Raw genomic sequence first — 24,201 nt, 5'->3', positions numbered from 1 at the left:
TGTAGGACTGGAATTACGACCTTAACATTAAATTATTCTGTTCAGAAAAAAAAGTTAAAGTTAACACTCCCCCTTTTCTTCGCTGATTTGCATTGTAGAGGACACCAGTGGTACGGTCCGTTACTATAGCAGCCAATGTCGCTGCTGAGGAGCTCCAGGACTAGCAGGTCTGTGTCGGCTCCATGCTTCTGCGTTATTCCAGAACTTTACTTACAAAGTTTACCTGCTGAGGATTGTAGTGGTGTGGAGTAGGTATGCTGAGGCTTGTAGTAGTTTCACATCAGGTGCGGACTAGAAATGCTGAGGCTAGTAGTTCCTTATCAGGTGTGGAGTAGGTATGCTGAGGCTTGTAGTCCCACATCAGGTACAGAGTAGGTATGCTGAGGCTTGTAGTTCCACATCAGGTACAAAGTAGGTATGCTGAGGCTTGTAGTTCCACATCAGGTACAGAGTAGGTATGCTGAGGCTTGTAGTTCCACATCAGGTACAGAGTAGGTATGCTGAGGCTTGTAGTTCCACATCAGGTACAGAGTAGGTATGCTGAGGCTTGTAGTTCCACATCAAGTACGGAGTAGGTATGCTGAGGCTTGTAGTTCCACATCAGGTACAGAGTAGGTATGCTGAGGCTTGTAGTTCCACATCAAGTACGGAGTAGGTATGCTGAGGCTTGTAGTTCCACATCAGGTACAGAGTAGGTATGCTGAGGCTTGTAGTTCCACATCAAGTACGGAGTAGGTATGCTGAGGCTTGTAGTTCCACATCAGGTACAGAGTAGGTAGGTATGCTGAGGCTTGTAGTTCCACATCAGGTACAGAGTAGGTATGCTGAGGCTTATAGTTCCACATCAAGTATGGAGTAGACATGCTGAGGATTGTAGTTCCACACAGGTACAGAGTAGGTATGCTGAGGCTTGTAGTTCCACATCAGGTATGGAGTAGACATGCTGGGGATTGTAGTTCTTCATCAGGTGCAGAGTAGACATGCTAAAGATTGTACTTCCATATTAGATGTGGAGCAGATATGTTGAGGATTGTAGTTCCTTAACAGGTGCAAACCATGCATGCTTGGGCTTGTAGTTGCATATGACTTCTGGAATAAGAGTGCTGAGCCTTGTAGTTCTACACTGCTTAGTATACATTGACGTGTCCTTCTTATTTACCAATACCATCAGGTGTCATCTCCTTCTGCAGCCATGTACAAGTTGGATCTCCCCATAGACCTGAAGGAAGTCGCTGCCATCGAAAGGCGAAGAAACAGAGAGCAGCAAAGACAGAGCCGAATATTCAACGCCAAAGTTCGGACAATGGGGGTACGTCCTGAGGGTCCTGCAGGCAGGGGCGGATTAAGTGTATCATAGGCCTAAGGCTGTTTACCCATCCTGGGCCCCCTCCCTTCATTAACCCCCCATCGCCCCCGCACCACCACCATCCCCTGTTCATGTTCCGCCCCATATATATATATATTTTTTGTATATATTAATGAAAACAATGCCACATTTACAGGATAACACCCCCATCCCCTAAGAGTGCATGGTACACAACCCATAGTCTACAGTATACGACACCTACAGTCAGTAGTATATAACAACCCACAGTATAACTCCAAAATATACCCTGTATAGTATCACACTAGTGCATAGTATACAACACCCCATAGTATGCAGTATATAGTAAAAAACTCCACAGGATATATTATATACTATAACACGGCTCAGTATACCGTATATAGTATACAACAGTATGCGATATAAAGTGTATCACCCCACAGATATGGGGGGGGGGGGGGTAAATGACATCATTGTCAGGACACAGATCAGACTGTGACCCCCCCAGACACCCAGACATAGAACTACAACCTCTATATCTGCAGCAGAAAAGGAAGGGGCGCTGCGCACTGTGGATTAGGCCTCATGCACACGACCGTATGTGATTTGTTGTCCACAAAAATTGAATCCGCAGAAAATACCGATGACATCCGTGTGCATTCTGTATTTTGCGGAACGGAACATCTGGCCCCTAATAGAACAGCACTATCCTTGTCCATAATGCAGACAATAATAGGACATGTTCTATTTTTTTTTTGCGGAACGGAAATACGGACATACGGAAACGGAATGCACACAGAGTAACTTCCGTTTTTTTGCGGACCCATTGAAATGAATGGTTCAGTATACGGTCTACAAAAAAAAACGGAACGGACACGGAAAGAAAATACGTTTGTGTGCATGAGCCCTTAGGATTTCCACCTGATGCGCACTCATGTCTCCTATGAAGAGACGGCAGGACGATGACGCGTCACTGAGCGGCTCCTTATCAGCTAAAGTCCAGGCTCACTGACCCCTTTCAGTAACAACTCTCGTGGAAAAAGTATAAATCACGAGAAGCACGCTGTGAGCTCTCCCTACACCGTATATATTCCCGACACCGGGACAGCGGCGAAATCATGCAGCCCGGTGTCAAGATAATCTGTTTAAAATTGTAAAATATATATTTTTTTTTAAACTGTACCTACTTGTTAAAAAAAAGAAAACTGTCAGCAAGCTTCGCTGTCGCCAGCCCGCACATCCATCTTACCAAGGAGCTCCTGAGGCCACTGTTGGGCGGGCTGGCGGCTTCACTTACTGTGCTTCGCTGCCGCCAGCCCACACATCCATCTTACCAAGGAGCTCCTGAGGCCACTGTTGGCCGGGCTGGCGGCAGAGTGAAGCCGCCAGCCCGCGCTTCATTTCAGCTGATTGGTGGTGAGTGCATCCTGCTACCCACACCTCCACCAATTAGCCTCCTTCCTATCTCCCGCCGTACCAGCTCTGCTCCTGCTGTCTATGGCGGTGTGTGGATCTAGTCCCTGGGTGAGTCTAGCTCAGGGGCTATAAATGTGTCATAAATGACTATAACCCCACTCACCCCTGAGAATACACCAATGTACAGTACATCACTGTATTCTTTAGGATGATGGGTGTCATAATCACATAACAGTGTCATCCACAGTTCCCTCATAACAGTGCATCATCCAAGGATCCCCATAACAGTGTCATCCACAGATCCCGATAACAGTGTCATCCACAGATCCCCATAACAGTGTCATCCACAGATCCCCATAACAGTGGCATCCGCAGATCTCCATAACAGTGTCATCCGCAGATCTCCATAACAGTGTCATCCACAGATCTCCATAACAGTGTCATCCACAGATCCCCATAACAGTGTCATCCACAGATCCCCCATAACAGTGGCATCCACAGATCCCCCATAACAGTGGCATCCACAGATCCCCATAACAGTGTCACCCACAGATCCCCATAACAGTGTCACCCACAGATCCCCATAACAGTGTCACCCACAGATCCCCATAACAGTGTCACCCACAGATCCCCATAACAGTGTCACCCACAGATCCCCATAACAGTGTCACCCACAGATCCCCATAACAGTGTCACCCACAGATCCCCATAACAGTGTCACCCACAGATCCCCATAACAGTGTCACCCACAGATCCCCATAACAGTGTCACCCACAGATCCCCATAACAGTGTCACCCACAGATCCCCATAACAGTGTCACCCACAGATCCCCATAACAGTGTCACCCACAGATCCCCATAACAGTGTCACCCACAGATCCCCATAACAGTGTCCTCCACTGATCCCCCACATAACAGTGTCATCCACAGATCCCCCATAACAGTGTCATCCACAGATCCCCATAATAGTGGCATCCACAGATCCCCATAACAGTGTCACCCACAGATCCCCATAACAGTGGCATCCACAGATCCCCATAACAGTGTCACCCACAGATCCCCATAACAGTGGCATCCACAGATCCCCCATAACAGTGTCATCCACAGATCCCCATAATAGTGGCATCCACAGATCCCCCATAACAGTGTCATCCACAGATCCCCCATTAGTTCAAAACCCACCAAAAGCACACCATCTGGTTCAAAATATTTTATTTTCTTAATTTCCTCCTCAAAAAACTAGGTGCGTCTTATTATCAGGTGTGTCTTATAAAGCGAAAAATACGGTAATACTCTTCTTGTGCAGGTTGATGTGGCCGTACTGGACAAGCAGGTGGAGGAAAGGAAGACAATGGAGAAGACTGAGAAGTTGCGGGAGGAGGCGTTTGGTAAGTATGACGGAGCCTGAAGGACGCCTGACTCTTCAATCAAGTGTCCTATAGCAGGGATCAGCAACCTCCAGCTGTTCTGAAACTACAAATCCCAGAATCCTCCTTTCACTTCCCTAGGAGTTATAAGGACAGCTGAGTAAGTGTGCATGCTGGGAGTTGTAGTTTCCCAGCAGCTGGAGTGCCGTAGGTTGACAATGCCCCAAAAGAATTCAAGGTGTTTTGTTGGAAGGGAAATATTGGTGACCTAACCTCAGGATAGATCATACAGTATCTGATTCATGGGGGTCTGACCCCCGACAACCCCACTGATCAGCTGTTTAAAGAGACAGTGATGCTCCGGTGAGAGCTGCAGCCTCCTCACAGCTTACCAAGCACAGCACCGTTCATTGTATAGTGGCCATGCTTGGTATTGCATCTGAAGCCCATTCACTTGAATGGGAGTGAGCTGCGCCTAGGTCATGTGACCGATGAACATGACGTCACTGGCCTAAGAAGAAGCCTCAGCGCTCACCAGCCTCTTGAAACAGTTGATCATGGGGGATGCTGGGAGTTGGACCCCTACTGATCAGATATTGATGACCTATCATTCATGAGGATAGGCCCTCAATATTACACTTTTGGAAAAACCCTTTGCTCCAGCAGGCACAGCCTCCAAACTAGATATGGAGGGTGCAGCACTTAGCATTTTTGTATAGGGGGCGCTCATGACTGTATTTGCTTGTTTAAAGGTCGAGCATGAGATTAGAAAAACATGGCTGACCGTCCTGTCCACCGGTCGCGTGTGCTATTGCAGCTCCGCTCTATTGAACTGAATGTGGCTGGGCTGCAGTACCAAGACAACAGCCTACGGACAAGAGCGGCGCCGTTTCCAGAAGAAAGCCACCATGTTTTCCTGATTCCGTGCAAAAAAAAAAATTAACTCTTTAACAGACAACTATGATTTTTTTTTTTCGTCTACAGTGCGGTAATAGGAGCCTGCACAAAATAATAACATTTTCCTGGATGATCACCGGGGCGCCATCTTTAAATATCGGGGTGTCTTTGTAAGGACAATCCCTTTAATGCGTCACTAATTTTTCAAAAACCTTGTTATAGGTTATAGAGACATATCAAAAGTTTTGATTGGTGGGGGTCTGAGAACGAGGAGTGAGAAGCTCTCACGTATCGCGCTCTCTCCTCGTTGTAGACGGGCTACACAGAGGTCTATGGGCCTGTCCCGATTCCATCTTCTACAGCGAGAAGAGAGAACCTGATATGCTCAACGCTCAGATCCCCACCGATCAAAACTTTTGATAAATCCCTATGACATAACTTTTTTGAAAGGTTAGCGACACTTTAAAAGACTATGTTCACCTTCGGGGGCAATTTTTTTTTTATGACTGCATTTTACTCATTTGGGGTTTAAAATATTTTTTTTTCAATTGGTCTTTATTAAAAATATTCAGCAGCTTTGTCATAAAGGGTTAACTGTTTGTCTAGCTGTGAGAATGGTACTTGAAGTTTGTGACGGACAGCTAATAACCTTTATCTCTAAATTTCTAGAAGCTCAAAAACACTTATTTAAGCCGCACCCTTATCAGTAAAATAACAGTTAAGCTATAATAAGTGTTTATAAGGTCAGAGAGCAGAGATAAAGAGCCATCAGCTGAGCTGCCTGACGGAACACAGTAAAAATACAGAGCCTGCTACTAGAGAATCTCAAGGCTGTACAGAGAAAGGGGTTCAACATTTTTAATAAAGACCAATTAAATAAATTATTTGTAGCTCAAAATGACTACAAGGCAATAATAAAAAAAATGCCCCCAAAAATGTCCATAGCCTTTAACTCTTCGTTCTGTTCATGAACCCACAGATGCAGACAGAGAACAATACGATAAAATTGCTCTGATGCTGGAGCAGAGAGAGCGTCAGCTGTCTCAAGACCTGGACCAGGCTGTGCTGAATTACAGGGCACAAAATCAGAAGCCCGAGACCCGCAGAGAGTTTGACCTTTATGATCCAGACGCACTGAAGAAGGACAGGCCTGCCAGAGTCAGCGACGACGACCCCAGATGTGGACCTGCCAGCTTGCAGAAGTTTGCCGGTGAAGACCTGAATGAGGAGAAGCGGAGAGAGCTGCAGACTGATATGACCAAAAAATGGCTGACGGGGCAGATCGAGGAGAGGAAGAGGAGTGAAGCACAGCAAAAGTATGCAGGTCAGCACCAAGGAAGATGGTGTAACCGTAAAAGGGCAATTCTGCAAGAGATGTGGGAGAATAGGGTGTGTGGTGTGGGCTAGACATGCCCCCTGTCCCAAACCAGACCCCCTTTTATTTACGTCATGTCCTTTAATCACAGTGGCGTGCCCCCTACTCTGTATTTCTTATGAAGCAGCCATGAGCATGCTCTATTTATAAATTATGACGTGTTTTTTTCTAATTTTTCACGGAGAACCCCTTTAAGAAACGAAAGTTGTGCTGTGATTGGTTTCTATGCCCAGTTTGAGGCCCACCCATCCAGCATCACCCTGTAGCCTGCTGATAGACTTTCCTTTAAGGCCCATTTTTTCAGAAGGGTTTCCTAAAAATATACAGATCATAGAGTGCCACCCTTCTAGGACCCCCAGATATAAGTTGTGTAGGAACCCGTCAGCAAGTGTTTAATTCTCCTGCAGTGCCACCACAGGAGAAATGAGGTATTACACAGTTATATAAAAGAATGGGCAGTCAGTGTAGATGCCTGGTCCTTGGGGGCGCAACAATCCCGATTGCAGGGGTGCTTGAAGCGCTACCTGGAGGGCCCATGTCTGATGCTCCTTAGGCCCCCTCCCCGTCTGGGCCCTCACTTAGGCAGTGCTCAAGTTGAGTGCTGACTGAGGCTCCCAGAGATGGAAGGGGGCCCAAGACGCATCATAGATGTCTTTACTCTCCACAGGCCCTCCAGCAGCGCTGCCGGCATGAGAATGGGGCCTCAGCCCAGAGTTTGCACTGGGGCCCATAGGACCACTTGCACTGGGGCCCATAGGACCACACTCTTTGTAGTAATTTTTTGCTGTGGCCCTTTAACAGCCCCCTGTCCGATCCATGGCTGCAGATGGAGGGGCATTTGACCAACACGTCGTCATGCCTCCTCCATTGAAGCACAGTGCACCTGCCTTCGAGTCGAGCTCCCTGTATCCATGACGATGTGTTGGGTCACATGCTGCTCCGTCTGCAGCCATTTTATGGACCAGAGGATAGCCAACCAAGGGGCAGAAGTTGTACTAAATAAAGTGGTCAACCCCTTTAATTCAGGCCTGATACCCTCCGATAACAGATCTGGTTATTCTTCCTGCAGATACTTTATACGACCTCAAGAGAGTGGAGCAGGACGAGAGAGCGCAACACCTCAGCATGATGGAAGAAGAGTGCCGGAAGGCAGTGGACATGGCCACCACTAGTTTGAATCGGGCCTTGGTAAGTCATCCAGATATTTCTTATGGTCATTGACAATCGAGATGTTCTATGGCTTGTCGTGACCACCATCTCTGTTCTTGGCCCAGGCCATGGAGGCGTCAGAGCGCTGGAGACTGCAGAAGCAGCAGGAAGAAGATAATAATTTTGCAGAGATTTACAACCACCTGACAGGAGATATACTGACGGAGAATCCCGCGGCGGCAGTCAGCATCTTTGGGCCGCATCGTGTGGTGCCGGATCGTTGGAAGGGTATGAGCCCTGAGCAGCTCAAAGCCATCTTAGATACTCAGAAGCAGCAATGCCAAGAGAAGCAGGTACTGTATCAAAAATCCCACCCAGCTTCCGATAAAGCAGCTCTGCAACCCTTTACCCTCCAGTTATTGTGGGACTACTACCTCCAGAGTGCCCTCAAATCTACTGACACTGAGTTCACACTGCCTGCAGGTTTAACTATCTATTTAGGATCATACTTTAGGCATTGGCTGTCTGGCACGCATGGAGTTGTAGTACTACAAGAGTATGAGACCTTCAGGTTAGATTGGGCTAATGGGGTACCTTCAATGGAGGCAGACCATGTGACTGCCGGGGGCAGCAGAGGGGCCCGGCGCTCAACTTCTCCTTCTGTTCCCAGTGTGAAAACACTGCACTTTCATGCAGCCTCCACTAGGGGGAGATCATGATTACGGCTTCTATTCAAGAATATAATTAACTGTATAAACTGCTATGCACTGAGCTCCCCCTAGTGGTGGCTGCAGGAAACCAGCTTTGTAACATGTGAAGGGAAGCAGGAAATTAACCAATATATTTATGCCAGTTTTCTGCTCTGAATACATTGACAAATATGGTGTTTAGGACGAGAGCCATATTTTTAAAGCGCCGGTTATACTTTTCCCGGCATAGAAGTCGCATGAAGTGAGGTGGAGGGAGACCACCGATTGGACATTGACTGCATCTCCTGGCCATGTGCCATCAGTGTTTGCGCTGAGATCACCTACTTTTAACCCCTTTGCGTTACGTGACGAGGGCTTATGTCACAATGATCTTGTGCGTACCCACGAGATCAGAGGCAGGGGGGTGCAGCTGATATACAGAGCCGGGCTCCTGCTTCAACGGCTGAATCAGACATTACTCCTATGTTAGGCTACTTTCACACTTGCGTTGTTGTTTTCCAGGATTGAGATCTGGCAGAGGATCTCAATACCGGAGAAAAAAAACGTTTCCGTTTAGGCCTTGTGCATTCTGAATGGAAAGAGATCTGCTCAGGATCATGCATGTCTTCCGTTCCATCAGCATTCCGTTTTGTGACCGGACACAAAACTGCTGCAAGCTGCGGTTTTGTGTCCGGTCATAAAAATGGAAAAAAAAAACAAAACTGATCCGTCACTAAAAACAATGTAAGTCAATGGTGACTGAAAAGCCTGAAAACCAGATCTGTCACCCATTGACTTTTAATGTATTTAGTGACTGATCCGTTTTTTTCTGTTTTGATTCTACACAACTGCATAGTAACGCAATGGATGCACCCTGATGTCCAAAATCAATACGGATCCCTTTAATTCCGGTATAGAGATCGTCTGCCGGATCTCAGTACCGGAATTAACAACGCAAGTGTGAACGTAGCCAAAGTAGTTTAACTCCATAGATGCTGTGGCCCGTGGCATCTAAGTGGTTAGACGGGGAGAGGTGGGGGCTACCTTTGTCAACCCTTCTAAATGCTCTGCGACATTTTTGGCGTGCAGTGCGGGTTCTCACTACAGCAGGGGTCCCCGAAACCTGCCATCTTACTTAGTACACCTATAATGTCTTGCTAGATGCACTACAAAGACAGACTCAGTGACATATCAATGGCTTTGATCTCTTGGGGTCTGGCGCTCTCTCTCCTCGCTGTCTCAATTCCATCTCCTGCAGTAAGGAGACAGAGTGCAGTATGCGAGACCTTCTCTCTCCCCGTGCTAACGCCCCGACCCCCACCAATCAAAACCTCAGGACATGTACATTTGCCAATACATTACATGTACCCCAAAATGTTGCCATAAAAAATAAGCCTCATACAGCTTTGGAAAATGTGAAAAGTTATGGCCCCCTATTAGTCAGAGCCTAGTGCCACAGGAGTGACCCCTGTATCTGCATGGTACTGGTAGTCCCACCTTCCTCCACCGATATCATCTGATCGCCAGGGTGCTACACTGCTGGTCAGTCCCATTAAGTATATCCATTTTATACCGCGACCGAAGGGGATAATTTTTATATTTCAGGGATGGGGGGGGGGTCTGTTCTGAGGCTGGAGGATCTGATGGGGGGCAGATCTGAGGCTGAGAAAGGGACAGTGGCAGGGAGAGTGAAAGCTTGGGTAAACCCCTATCTGGACCCCCATAACATTCTGAACTTAAAAATTTGACTGCTATGTTTGGTCAAAATGGCGCCTGTACTATATGTAATATATATATATATAGTGCAGACGACACTTTTGTCCCTGCACAGTCTGACACCATCCAATCAGTGCCGGCAGTGTCAGACTGTGCAGTGACCCGAGTGGTAAGCAGGAATAATAGAGGAATGGCACAAGATAGTCATAAAAATAGATGCTCCAGATTTGTTATTACATGGGGGATGCACGTAGTTACTAAAACCTGTCAGGAGAGGAGAGAGGTCCTCTTAAAAATTGGGTTACAATCTGAGGATGCTCTGCTGCCGGCACCAACACACTTAAGGGTCTGAATAGGAAGCTCATCTATGTGAGAGGATACAAGGAACGAGGATCATCCTGGGCAACACTGTAGGGAACTATCATTTATGCCATTGCCTATTCTAACAGTACAGATGATACGGTGGTGGATAATGCAACCCTTGTCCAATGTTGATGTTCTCAGAGGCTGAAGGAGGAGGAGAAGCAGCAGAACATGGAGTGGGACAGGCAGAGGACGCTGGCTGCGCGCGCTGCAATGAATTTAGAACAAGAAGAGCAGGAAATCGGCAAAGAGATGAGGAAGAGGCTGGACGGGTATAACCAGCAGCTCAGCAGAGAGCAGCGGGCGCAGTGAGTATGTCATCGTCATGTGTAGGTGGTGCCATGTGTCAGGTTTGTATTCAGGGGTGGACTGGCCATAGACCCTACAAGGAAGGGGGGCGTCCAAGCTCTACTCACACTGCCAGCTGAGTGCATAACGATCTGATGCTTTCAGCATTAATTAACGCTAGGAGCATCAGGTACTTATGCACTTGGCCGCTGGCGACCGATGCCCTCCTAAATTTATGTTCTTGGGACAGTGATACATTTTTATACTGCTGCGGGGGTGGCAGTATTTTGTGTTACACTGTGGTATTTTGTTCTGCTGGGGCAGTATTCTATGCTACACTGTAGTATTTGGTTCTGCAAGTGCAGTATATTGTGCTGCACTGTGGTGTTTGGTTCTGCTGGGGCAGTATATTGTGCTGCACTGATATTTGGTTCTGCAGGGGCAGTATATTGTGCTGCACTGATATTTGGTTCTGCAGGGGCAGTATATTGTGCTGCACTGATATTTGGTTCTGCTGGGGCAGTATTCTATGCTACACTGTAGTATTTGGTTCTGCAAGTGCAGTATATTGTGCTGCACTGTGGTGTTTGGTTCTGCTGGGGCGGTATATTGTGCTGCACTGTGGTATTTGGTTCTGCAGGGGCGGTATATTGTGCTGCACTGTAGTATTTGGTTCTGCAAGTGCAGTATATTGTGCTGCACTGTGGTGTTTGGTTCTGCTGGGGCAGTATATTGTGCTGCACTGATATTTGGTTCTGCAGGGGCAGTATATTGTGCTGCACTGATATTTGGTTCTGCTGGGGCAGTATTCTATGCTACACTGTAGTATTTGGTTCTGCAAGTGCAGTATATTGTGCTGCACTGTGGTGTTTGGTTCTGCTGGGGCGGTATATTGTGCTGCACTGTGGTATTTGGTTCTGCAGGGGCAGTATATTGTGCTGCACTGATATTTGGTTCTGCAGGGGCAGTATATTGTGCTGCACTGATATTTGGTTCTGCAGGGGCGGTATATTGTGCTGCACTGATATTTGGTTCTGCAGGGGCAGTATATTGTGCTGCACTGATATTTGGTTCTGCAGGGGCAGTATATTGTGCTGCACTGATATTTGGTTCTGCTGGGGCGGTATATTGTGCTGCACTGATATTTGGTTCTGCTGGGGCGGTATATTGTGCTGCACTGATATTTGGTTCTGCTGGGGCGGTATATTGTGCTGCACTGATGTTTGGTTCTGCAGGGGCAGTATATTGTGCTGCACTGTGGTATTTGGTTCTGCAGGGGCAGTATATTGTGCTGCACTGATATTTGGTTCTGCTGGGGCGGTATATTGTGCTGCACTGATATTTGGTTCTGCAGGGGCGGTATATTGTGCTGCACTGATATTTGGTTCTGCAGGGGCAGTATATTGTGCTGCACTGTGGTATTTGCCTCTGCAGGGGCAGTATATTGTGCTGCACTGATATTTGGTTCTGCTGGGGCGGTATATTGTGCTGCACTATGGTATTTCGGGCGCTGCCTACTTGTATTGCCCGACCTTCTTTCAGTTTGTAGCTGCTTACAACATAGGGCTACTTTTACGTTTTTTTCCAGGGCCACTTTGTTCCCAGTCTGACCCTGTTTGTATTGCCTTTCTTATCCTGATGTACACCTCCGACATAAGGTCCTGACGTATGCCGCTGTACAGCTATACAGTTGTATATATCGGCCATAATATAAAAAGAAAAATATATATATTATATTTATTTATTTATTTTTGGCAGTGGCCAGCTGTATACAGACGTATAAAAAAATTCTACAAGTATTGTTGCTGATTGTAATTTCTTGCTCTTTTCCAGCCTGGAGTACCTGGATGGAGTGGTCTACACCAACAACCCAACCGCTCATTACCACAGTCAGTTCAACACCACCAGCCGCTGAATGACTCCTGACCTCAGTGGTCAGACCACCAGGGAGCATGGTCAGACCTGTACATCCAAGATCCTGCCTCTGGCAGACCACGGTCATATCAATAAAGAGGACCCCAATGTGAACAAGGTCTTAATTTTTGTATTCAGTGCAAACTGATATGTAATCTGCTATTCAAAGCGGCTCCTGGACCGACCGTGGCTCCACTGACCCGAACTGACTGTACCATAAATGACTATGACGTACTCCGTTCTGGTCAGGGAAGCCACGGTCAGTCCAGGAGATGTGGCCAAGACATGGGTCGTGTTTACCGCGCTGATCAATCAGATGTATGGATGGTACAGATGTATCCTGCAGTAATACTAGAGGCTTCAACACACAGGTTAAGTGATCACTTACTTTTTACACAACTTTGAATAAATCAATAGTACAGGCCACTATAAGAAACTTTGCAATATGCCTTATCAAAGAAAAATTTGTTCTCCTGTTTATCAGCGGTCTACCTCCTCTCCCCCTCCTTGTTAAATGCTTTTCTCTTTGAAATATGCTTTGAATCCATCCAGGAGAGGAGCAGCTTACAGAAGGATCACATTACATATGTCAGTACAAGTTGATGGAGAGGGGAGGGTGGAGGAGTAAGGAAATGCTGAGTGAGACAGAAGAGACAGGTACAGAAAAAGAGACTGCTACAGCAAAATAGGAAGTTTATATCTCAATTCAAGTGCTTTATTCACAATCATACAGGTCTGTACCTCTCTGTGATGTCATCCATCATCCTGGGGCTGCTTCTGTGTAAGAAAAGGTTAGGAAGCAGATGATCCTCTACTTTCTGTGTGCAGTGGATGGGAGCTCATCTACACCAACCATGTCTGAAAAGCATGCACAAAGGAAAACTGCTAAAAAAATTCCAGATACGAGTCAAATAGTGGCCAGAAATAGTGTTATTCCTCATATACACACACTGTACTATTGACCTGCAAAAGGGGTCTCCGCTCCTTCACTCCCCGGCCCTGGGTCTGCTGCTGTCAACTTTCACTGTGACACAGCTGAAGCCAATCACTGGCCACATCAGTGACCTGCCCCCTTACATTACATGACCATTTGACCTGACGCAAAGGGGGCAGTGATTGGCTGCAGCAGCGTCAAAGCAGGAGACCCAAGTGAGGCAGCCGAGGCCAGCGGCAGGGAGCGGGTATGTATGCTTCTCTTTGCAGGTCTGTCCAGGAGGGAGGGACCCCCAAAAGGTGGCCAACCACTTTAAACATATTAGAATTGCCTATTTACACACATGTTGTACAGATCAGTTGTCATCTTTTACGATCTTTTTCAAATAAAACCAATCCAGTCCTTACAATGGAGATCAACACTTTGGATGAGATTTATCAAACTGGTGTAAAGTAGAACTGGCTTAGTTGCCCATAGCAACCAATCGGATTTTACCTTTCATCTTCCAAAGTAGCTGTGAAGAATGAACGGCGGAATCTGATTGGTTGCTAGGGGCAACTAAGCCAGTTCTACTTTACACCAGTTTTTATAAATCTCCCCCTTTGTGTTCATTGGCTGACTGACAGATTTGGGGAATTTACTGTCAGAAAATGACCTATTGTTTTAATCAAGGTTCTATAGTGATCACTGCTCAGCAGTCATCTCATCATCACAGGCAGGATTACAAGGGCAGGTACCACCTTTCTCTATATATAGATAACAAGGGACTGCTTCTTCCCCTCCCTGCACAATGACATCTGCAGAGGTCACAGAGCATACCCATTAGGGCTCATGCACACAGCTGTTGTTGGCCCGCAAGCAGCGGGTCCGCAATATACGGGCACTGGACGTTCGTTCACTTGAATGGGTCCACAATCTGGAAGGTGCGGTGCGAAACGGAGGCACGGAAGCACTACAGGGTACTTCCGCTGGGTTTCTCTCCGCGACTCCGCACTGCAAAAAAATAGAACTTGTTCTATTTTTTTTTTGCGGTGCGGACGGATCACGGACCCATTCAAGTTGAATGGTTCTGGATCCGTCTACGCCATCCACACGGATATGAGTCCTAACCGCCTCCCACATATTGCAGTTGTGCTTGGTATTTCTGAGCTTCTCCTAGGTCATGTGATCAATGAACGTGATGTCACTGGCCTAGGGGAGGAGGGTCCCAGGAGTCGGACCCCCCACTGATCAGATACTGATGACCTATTGAGAGGAGAGGTCATCAGTACTAAAATATCGTAAAACCCTTTTCAATAGAAGATCAGTTTTCTGGAAGAGAATATCAAATGCACGCGACCGTACGTATTTTGTGGATCTGCAAAAATACGGATACTGTCCATGTTGCGTCCTAATTTTTCGCTGACCCGCCGGCCTCCGCATTTTAAGGGCCAAGTATGAGACATGTTCTATCGTTTTGGGTTTGTGCTTTCCGCGTCCGTGCGTCCAGTCTGCAAAATGCGGGTCAAGGACCCACTGAAGTCAATGGGTCTACAAAAACAAAAAAAAGCGGATGGCACGCGGTCAGCGCGATTGTGTGCAGGACGCAGCTGTGTGTCCAGCGGTACTAAAGTTTAGCTGGAAAATTTGGGGGGAAAATGAAAGGTTTTGGTCAATTTACCCATATGAAAAAAAATAAACTGAAAACTGACAAAAGAAGGATGCCTTCTGCCACTGCAAAGATAAGGAGCAAGTGCAACAGTTGTTCTTAGAAAAGGATCAACTTCCTTCTCGTCATAGGAATGACACAGAACACCGGAGAGTAGCAAGACCGTCTCCTCAAGAAGTCGCTTCCGGACAAGACGGTGTGGGAAGGGTGCCAGTCCTGGTTCAGGACCCTGGAAAGCGAAAGCGCCTGCGCAGTCTGGCTGCTCTCGCCTTTAAATGCGTTCCAAAGTACAGCCTTCGCCGCTATTGGCTGACCCCCTACACCACCTCCGTTCTCATTGGCTAAAAAGTTTCCAAGCCTCGTTGTCGTCTCGGGTTCTGATTGGTTGGTCGCGGAGTTTACTCTGTCTGCTGATTGGCTGACTGTTCCTGCCAGGGTATCGGGGGCAGAAACAAACATGGCGAATTTGAGGAGCTTGAAGGTGAGTTTAGTGACAGGTGGAAGGTGACGCGGGGCGGGCAGCCGGGCCCAATGCTTACCACACCCGTGTATGCCCTGCAATGAGACAGCTGTGGGGGTACTACAACTCCCAGCATGCTCTGAGAACCACTGCTGTGCAGCATGCATGGGCAGGTGAGAGGTGCAGAGGCTGGTACAGTGCATGCCATGACGTGCACCAGTATACCCACAGCTGAACTGGTCAGAGACAAAGGCAGTGGACAAGAAACAATGGCGTCCTGGCGCCATGTATAAGAAGACCTCATTATGTTGGCCCTTTGGTTCCAAAAGGAGGCAGTGACCCCCATGTGCCACCGAGGACATAGCGGTTTGAAGGCAGCGCCCCCTTAAAGGGGTATTCCACTTATGAGAAGTCATCCACAGGATAGGAGATAACCGCTAGATGAGTGGGGGTCCTAAAGCTGGGACACCCCCCCCCCCATCAATCACGACCCCGTGGAGCCCCCCTCCGAAATGAGCAGAGCGGTCGGTCGAGCATGCACGCAGCTGCCCCATTCATTTGTATGGGAGATCCAGAGCAATCGGCTATCTCCAGAACTCCCATAGACATGAATAGAGCGGCCGCTCCGCTCATTTCCCTGTTTTTGTGATCCCTGGTGGTCCCAGCGGTCTCCTTTCATGTGATCGGTGGAGGTCCCAACAGTTGAACCCCCACTGACCTAATAGTTATCTGAATTGATCGAGCAATAGAAGCCTCTTTAAGTCTATAAGTGCGGAGGGGGGTATACTGTCTTCTAGGACAGGGGTCAGCAACCTCCGTCACTCCAGCTGCTGTGAAACTACAACTCCCAGCATGGACACTTGCTCAGCTGTTCTTGTAACTCCTATAGAAGTTAAAGGAGGATTCTGGGAGTTGTAGTTCCAGAACAGCTGGAGTGTGGGGGGGTTGCTGTCCCCTGTTCTAGAAGATGCTATACCCCCCTCCCCCATCACTGGGTAGCGATGAAGCTCGCCACATGTCATCCACCACCTATGGAAATGTTCATTCGTTTCTGCTGAGCTTCCCTAATGACCGGCTCCTCGTTGACCTTGTTAGGAGTATTATGCATGAGTCTACATGCACACGACCGCATGTGTATTGTGGTCCACCAAAACCAGGACTGGAGCCTCCACAGACATAGGCCTCTTGCATACGAATGTTTTTTTTTTTTTCCTGTTTATGTTCCGTTTTTTGCATTCAGTATACGGAACCATTCATTTCAATGGGTCCGCAAAAAAAAACTGAATGTACTCTGTGTGCATTCCGTTTCCATTCTGTTCAAAGATAGAACATGTCCTATTATTGTCCGCATAACGGACAAGGTTAGGACTGTTCTATTAGGGGCCAGCCGCAAAAAACAGAATGCACACGGATGTCATCCGTATTTTTTGCGGACCGCAAAACTGAAAGACATACAGTCGTGTGCAATAGGCCATAGGGAATGAGGGAAAGATCTGCACTTGTTCTGTGTTTAGAGCCGCACCTGGTTTTGACTCAAAATCACTGATGGAAATCACTGACCGAACACTGACTGTATTTTTTTGGAATTTTTTTTATTTTTTTTTATACGTCAGTGCTTTCCTTACACAGGGCCTGGTTGGCATTGTCACCGGTGGAGCCTCAGGTCTGGGCCGGGCCACGGTTGAACGGTTAATACGACAAGGAGCCAGTGCGGTCATTCTGGATTTACCGAGCTCCGATGGGAACAACGTGGCCAAGTCTCTTGGGGAGAAGTGTGCGTTTGCGCCCACAGATGTAAGTAAAAGTATGCAGCAAAAAATAAATAAAATAAATAAAAATGGGGGGGGGGGGCGGTTTAGTCAGCACTAGAGATGATCGAATCCGAAGTCGATTCGCTAAAAACTTTGTTCTAATACTGTACGGAGATCCCTCGATGAGCCAAAAATAATTCTTACTTTATTACCTTAAAAAAAAAAAACTTGGTACCAAACTCTGGTTCGGTCCCTAGGTACCACTCAGAACCGAACCCGAGTTTGGTACCAAGTTTTTTTTTTTTTTTTTTACAGCAAAGTAATAACTTAGCGGAGGGATCTCCGTACAGTATTAGAACAAAGTTTTTAGTGAAGTACCCTCCGAAGTCGATTCGCTCATCTCTAGTCGGCACATGCCAGTGCGCAGGTGCGCGTCAAACACAAATAATAAAGCAAACACGATACTGCCATACCCACCATAGAAAATGTAAAATGCTAATGCTGCGTTACAAATGTGAGATTCTTGGCAAATACATTTTGTACAAAATTATTTGTGCCTGTCCGCCAGCGTTAAAGGGGTCCTCTCACTTCAGCAAATATCATTTGTTATGTAGAGAAAGTTAATACAAGCCACTTACTAATGTATTGTGATTGTCCATATTGCCTCCTTTTCTGGCTAGACTGATTATTATTATTTTTTTCCCCATCGCATTATCCTCTCCTCGTTTCCATGGTTACGACCACCTTTTAATCCAGCATTGGTGGTCGTGCTTGTACACTATAGGAAAAAAGCACCAGCCTGTTTGCACTCTTGTGGTCCCGGCTAGTGTGCAAGCCCAGCCACCGATGCTGGATTGCAGGGTGGTCGTAACCATTGAGACGAGAGGTGTATAATGTGATGGAAAAATTAGTCTAGCCCAGAAAGGAGGCAATATGGGTAATCACAATACATTAGTAAGCGGCTTGTAGTAACTTTCTCTACATAATAAATGCCACTTGCTGAAGTGAGACATCCCCTTTAAGGCGACCTCTTTAGGACAGGAACCTAACACTAAATACTCCATCCACTGGTGCCATACTGGCCTCCATTAAATTCAAGGAATGCAGGTTCCACGTGCATGCTGAGCCCACACTATCTTACGATGCCATGCTGGGCTCTGCGGACAGGCACAAAGTTAGAACATAGCATTAGCATTTTACATTGTGAGTATGGTACTATTGTATTTACTTAATTATTTGTGTATGCAGCGTGCCATTGAATTATTTGTTTTTTTGCGTAAGGGATGCCCAACCTGCCGCCCTCCAGCTGTTGCAAAACTGCAATTCCCAACGTGCCTGGGCAGCCTACATGGTGGGAGTTGTAGGTTTACAACAGCCGGAGGGCCGCAGGTGGGGCATAGGCATCCCTGATCTATCCTGAGAATAGGTCGTCAATATTAAGCCACTGCACAATCCCTTTAAGAAAGGATGGCACCTCCTCAAGGGGGCTCCTCAAGGGAGATGCAGCGGTGGCCGTGCAGGGACCTGGAGCGACACAGGTGCCGGTAAGTATAATTCATACAAGGAATTGGGGGGGATATTTTAGATATCGGACAACTCCTTTAAAGTGACCCACTGAGCAAAAGCTGAAAGTCCATCTGTTGCCCAGAGTGGTAACTGCAACCTCCAAATATATAATTGCCTAGTCCTGACCATCTAGAAAATCCTTGTCTTCTTGTCCCTGCATTCACACTGAGCTCTGGTTGTCAATATCTGGCCAGGAACCTGTATAAGTAATAACCCTCTCTGTGTGCCGAGTTATTTCCTATACTAGGCTATGACAACCCGCTTCCCGATTTCCAGATGGTTGGGACCAGGTAAATCATAACTTGTGTGGTGGGCACCTCCATTCCAGACAAAAGCTGCACTTTCAGCTGACGCCCGGAGGGTCCCTTTAGTATATGCATGAACTGTCGTTCTTGTTGTTGTGGTCAGTTCACACTTTGTTGGCTAATCGCTTATTATTTGTACAATGCCGTCAGTATATGGCTGCTTGTGCCACCTGGGTGCTAAAGTTCTCAGGGCACAGCGCCCATGCAGAGTGGAATTTTGATCTCTTGGTGGATGGCCATGGAGAGAAGCACTGTGACCTAGCTTGGCCATTTATTAAGTGGGCACAGATCCTTTGTCACCCGCACTTTCCTGACCGTTTTCTCTATGGCTGAACCTAGGTGACCTCAGAGGCGGACGTGAACAACGCGCTGGAGGTGGCGCGCACGAAGTTTGGAGGAGTGAATATCGTGGTGAACTGTGCCGGGATCGCAGTTGCTGTAAAAACCTACAACAAAAACAAGCAGAAACCTCACAGCTTGGAGGATTTCCAGAAAGTTATAAATGTAAGTTTACCAAAATCCCATAGATGGATGTGTGTTGCCAGACACCCCCTACGCCCCACACACTTGGCTGGGCCTGCTTCCCAGCGCTGGCTCCCCGCTCCTTCTCCTTCCGGCCTGCGATGCTCCGCCGGGCTCCCTCCCTGTGAATATCAGATTTGACATCGCCACGGCCAGTCACTGGCTACAGCGGAGACCGGCCTTGTCATTTGTCTTGACGTAGGGGAGCCAGTCGCCGCTGTGGCCAGTGATTGGCTGCAGCTATATCAACCCGGATGTTCACAGCAAGGGAGCCCAGCGGAACATTGAAGGCTGGGAGGACAAGGAGCGGGGAGTAAGCTTGGGTTTGCCAAAAAATAAAAAAAACATTCTTGCACAACCCCTTTATTTTCCCCTGGGTGGCGCTGTACAAGGAAAAAAAAAACACTTGCTGCCAGGTTCCTTCACAGATTACAGTTAATTGCTGGGGGTCCCAGTAGCAGGACCTACTTTTTGGGGGATGCTTCTAATAACAAGAGAAAATAAGGGAATATTGGTAAGTAAATGTCTCATAGAAAAGACTAACATTTATGAAAACTATACTCACTGCATTTTTCTGTCTTTCAGGTGAACATCGCTGGCACGTTTAATGTTATTCGCCTGGCAACAGGAGAAATGTTAAAAAATGAGCCGGACAAGGACGGACACACGGGAGTCATAGTTAACACTGCCAGTATTGCTGCCTATGATGGACAGGTTAGGACCCTCAACATAATCTGTTACCACCACCGTATCAAATAATATATTATTAATACTTCTCAGTGAAAGGGGTATTCCCGTCTCAGACACTGGGGGCATATCGCTGGCCTGCAAAGTGCCGAGTCTGGCCACCACCAATCGTTCCTATTGGCTCGCCTAGCGGAAATGAATAGGAGCGCACCGCACTTGCATGGTCCCAACTTCCATTCACTTCTATGGGGCCGACAGAAATAGCCGAGCCAGCGCTCGGCTATTTTCGACGGCCCCATAGAAATTAATGGAGGGCAGCCGCACACGTGCAGCGCGCCATCCTTCACTTTGCCGGCTGGGTTTACGGGTTTAGCGGTAGGACCTGCACCTATCGGACAATGGGGGCATATCCTAGCGATATGCCCCCATTGTCTGAGATGGGAAAATCCCTTTAAGTGTTCTGTATACCACTGCAACCAGTGTTGTATCACTCCATTTCATCTAGAATACCAAAAGACACAACTTTCATAAAAAATCTCCTACCGTTTTGTGTATACAGCTCCTTTGCCGACCTATTTATCTCCATAGTAGTTACAGACGACAAACAAACCCTGTGTTGTCGGAATGTTATATATTGTAGGAAAAGTGTTTGTGTGTGTGTACCCTTTTATTTTAAGAATAAATAGGCACACCTTAGGGGCCTTTAGGCTACCTGCACACGATGCAGAAAAAAATCTGCACTATTTATCACGATTTGGCATGTGTTTTTTTTATTTGTTGTTTTTTTGCGTGTTTTTTGGTGTGGATTTTCATTTTATATTAATAGCCCCCATTAAGTCTATGGGGAAAAAATCACTCTACAGAAGGCTCGGACTCGCACAATGAATAGAAATGCTGCAAATTTTAAAATCCGCACAGCAGGTTAATTTCCGCACGGAAGTAAAAAAAAAAGCTAATTGTACATGACACATGTACACGTAATCCACATGGCGTGCAGTTACCCTTACACTGGGCTCCGCCAGAAGATGTGCCTGATTTATGACGAAGTGCAAGCCTCAAGCTCCTAGTGATTTTCAGTCAGTATTTGAGCCAGGCTGTGGCGAGTCGATGGCCCTGCCCACGCCATGCCCCCACCACTCCGCCAACACGGTATGCTCCTAAATTTAGGTACAATGGCATTCAAACATTCATTTACTTCATTCTGCTTAAATCTTAGGTTGGACAAGCGGCGTACGCGGCTTCTAAAGGAGGAATCGTAGGAATGACTCTCCCCATTGCTCGAGATCTGGCTCCACTCGGCATCAGAGTTGTGACAATAGCTCCTGGTACTTTATATTTATGAACTGGATATTTTTAGGGGGCATTTACATACTGGGGCAGATTTACTAATACTTTCTAATGATTAGGCCTCTTTCACACATCCGTGATGTCATCTGTTACAAGTTGGTAAGTGGTTCATCTGTGAAGGATCCGCGTTTGGTCCGTGTGTCATGCGTATTCCACAGACACTGCCAGGCTGAAAATTCGTTTTCAGAGCCTCCACTACCAAAGATCCGTGAAAACCACAGACCAAACACGAATAGCATCAGCGTTGTGTCCGTGCTTTTCACAGACCCATAGACTATAATGTGTGTGAGGGATCCGTAATCATGGACAGAAATGGGGCGTGCTTCTGTGGTGTCACCGCGGTCTATGGAAAACCACTGATGTCTGAATACACACATCAAAGTCAATGGGCATGTGTGCTGTCCGTGAAGAGCATGGACAGCACACGTCTGTGATTCACACGTGTGCGAAAGAAGCCTTAAGCTAAAATGTGTAAAGTGGCGCCAAATTTATCACAGTGGCTGATGCCTGGTGATAAATCCTGAGACGCCTTTAGACTTTCTAGTCTAAATTTATGCCATCTATAAGGTGGCTTACTTTGGGCACAATTTTGGCGTATGGTGACTCTTTAAGCCACATCCCCTTTCACACAAAGCCACGCCTGCTTCCTGCCAAGCCACACTCCTTGTCGGTCAAGGTAGAACAAGTGCCTAAAGCCCTTAAAGGGGTTGTCTCGTCTAGCTAGGATATGCTCCCATCGTCTTATAGGTGTGGGTCCCACCACTGGGACCTGCACCTGTATCGGGAACGGAGCCCCACGAAGTGGTGGCTGGAGGACTCCAGTCCGGTCACCACTAAGAGCTTTCCCCATAGAAGTGGATGGGAGCGCACCGCGCATGACCAGCCACCGCTCCCATTCACTTCTAATAGCGCTGGTTCAGCTTTTTGGCGGCCCTATAGAAAATAAATGGAGGGCGGATGCGCAGTGCACCCTCCGCCACTTTCAGGGCTCCGCTCTCAATATAGGTGCAGGTCCCAGCGGTGGGACCTGCACCTATCAGACAATGGGGGCATATCCTAGCAATATGTCCCTATTGTCTGAGATGAGAATAACCCTTTAATAAATGTGGTGTAAGTGCTCTCTACCCCTCCCAGCGCTGGACTGAAGTTTCCAGCCTGCTTGTGACATGCATGCTGCTGCGCATGCACAGTCTGCCGCCTCTCTAGGTATGTGTCAGCCGATCACTGGGGCAGCTTCCTTTTGATTAGTCCAGTTGGGACAACATCTTAAAGCACTGATATCAAATATCCAGCTGACAGCCTGACCGCTGCTGCAGCAGCTTTCCTAGGGCCAGTCTACACGACGCTGTAAGGCAGGTTAGACTGATTGTAGTGCGACTGTGACTCACTGTTGCTACGCCGAGCAAAGTAAAAGATAGCACATAATAACCTTACACTATGTTCTTTAACATTTTTAGGATTATTTGCCACCCCTCTCCTCCTCGGACTTCCTGAAAAGGCAAGAGAATTCCTGGCCAAGCAGGTACCTTTCCCGAGCAGGCTGGGTGACCCTGAGGAGTATGCCCACCTGGTACAGACCATCGTAGAGAACCCAATGATAAATGGAGAAGTCATCCGCCTGGACGGTGCCCTTCGTATGCAGCCGTAATGTCTTGAGCACCATTCAGGACAACACTAAGCCCCCCGTCAATGTCTGAGGGCATCAGTTCTCGATTACACAAGGAGCAGCGATGGAACGTCCTCCTAGACCGCACGGTCTGTGAAGTGTCTGTGATGCCAGGAATGTGCCCAGAATGTTCTAATAAAGACCTGGAAGATCTGTCATTGATTGTATCTCAGAATTGTTTGTTCCTAACATTTTTCTGTAAAATAAATAATAATGCAATTCACTTTCTCGATTTATTGTAATTAGTCAAATTGCGTTAATGAATCAAATATATTTATTACGCAGTTACTTTAAACCTTTTACTGCCAGGTCAGGCCCATGTCCTAATTTCATGGACTGTGTAGTTGCATTGTATCTCCATAATACGACGTGCAATGGAACAGGCTTCCAGTCCTGTGTTCTTCTCCTCCAGCAGGAAGTGTCTGTTAATGGTCGTTCATGGGTGGTGTTACATCCAGAGAGCAAGTGCCATGGTTGTGTGGCATGAACTGTGCAGAAATCCCATCATCTCTTCCTCTATGCAGAATGAGGGCTGTAACTGTGTCCACCATCCCCTGCGGAGACTCTGCCCGGCAACAACAGATTACCAGCTGTACTTCAGGTTGTTTACCTGTAAAGCCTTATAATGGCAATGGAATGTGATAATGTCATGTAACCTGCCATGAGAAAGGGGGGGGATTCAAAACTTGTTATCCCTCACATCTTGGGGAGGGGGATATTAAAACTGTTGTTTTACCTCAATAAATCAGTTTATGTTCTGAGTTCACATGAACCAGAGGTGTGTGGTGTCTTCTCTGAGGAAAAGGGGACATTAGGA

General features: G+C 47.2%; 2 protein-coding genes across 3 annotated transcripts; both read left to right on the top strand.

Annotated features, from left to right (window-relative positions):
- The first annotated feature begins 157 nt into the window (after window positions 1-157).
- LOC122919546 (RIB43A-like with coiled-coils protein 2) lies at window positions 158-12,606 on the top strand. 2 transcript variants are annotated; one of them, XM_044268621.1, is made up of 8 exons: window positions 158-252; window positions 1,172-1,309; window positions 4,047-4,128; window positions 5,984-6,328; window positions 7,449-7,567; window positions 7,654-7,881; window positions 10,438-10,604; window positions 12,418-12,606. In XM_044268621.1, exons 2-8 carry the CDS (start codon window positions 1,193-1,195, stop codon window positions 12,497-12,499), a joined length of 1,140 nt encoding a protein of 379 aa, XP_044124556.1. In that variant the 5' UTR covers window positions 158-252; window positions 1,172-1,192; the 3' UTR covers window positions 12,500-12,606. The 2 variants fall into 2 exon arrangements, with proteins under 2 accessions (XP_044124556.1, XP_044124558.1); XM_044268623.1 differs by having other exon boundaries at window positions 207-248.
- Window positions 12,607-15,447: 2,841 nt separating this feature from the next.
- On the top strand, window positions 15,448-23,607 carry HSD17B10 (hydroxysteroid 17-beta dehydrogenase 10). Its single transcript, XM_044305999.1, has 6 exons — window positions 15,448-15,561; window positions 17,170-17,334; window positions 19,502-19,666; window positions 20,270-20,398; window positions 21,588-21,696; window positions 23,176-23,607. The coding sequence occupies exons 1-6, from the start codon at window positions 15,538-15,540 to the stop codon at window positions 23,364-23,366; spliced, it is 783 nt and encodes a 260-aa protein (XP_044161934.1). The 5' UTR covers window positions 15,448-15,537; the 3' UTR covers window positions 23,367-23,607.
- The last annotated feature ends 594 nt before the right edge of the window (window positions 23,608-24,201 follow it).

Source organism: Bufo gargarizans, chromosome 9 (genome assembly GCF_014858855.1).
Source record: "Bufo gargarizans isolate SCDJY-AF-19 chromosome 9, ASM1485885v1, whole genome shotgun sequence".
NCBI lineage: Eukaryota > Metazoa > Chordata > Amphibia > Anura > Bufonidae > Bufo > Bufo gargarizans.
Note: the sequence above shows the minus strand (reverse complement) of the source record. Positions and strands in the feature narration are given on the sequence as shown.

Coding starts and splice junctions, on each gene's coding strand:
- LOC122919546 (XM_044268621.1), top strand. CDS start 1,193: ATGTACAAGTTGGATCTCCCCATAGACCTGAAGGAAGTCGCTGCCATC. Junction 6,329..7,448: donor AGCACAGCAAAAGTATGCAG/GTCAGCACCAAG, acceptor TTCTTCCTGCAG/ATACTTTATACGACCTCAAG. Junction 7,568..7,653: donor CTAGTTTGAATCGGGCCTTG/GTAAGTCATCCA, acceptor TTCTTGGCCCAG/GCCATGGAGGCGTCAGAGCG.
- HSD17B10 (XM_044305999.1), top strand. CDS start 15,538: ATGGCGAATTTGAGGAGCTTGAAG. Junction 15,562..17,169: donor CGAATTTGAGGAGCTTGAAG/GTGAGTTTAGTG, acceptor TTCCTTACACAG/GGCCTGGTTGGCATTGTCAC. Junction 21,697..23,175: donor AGTTGTGACAATAGCTCCTG/GTACTTTATATT, acceptor TAACATTTTTAG/GATTATTTGCCACCCCTCTC.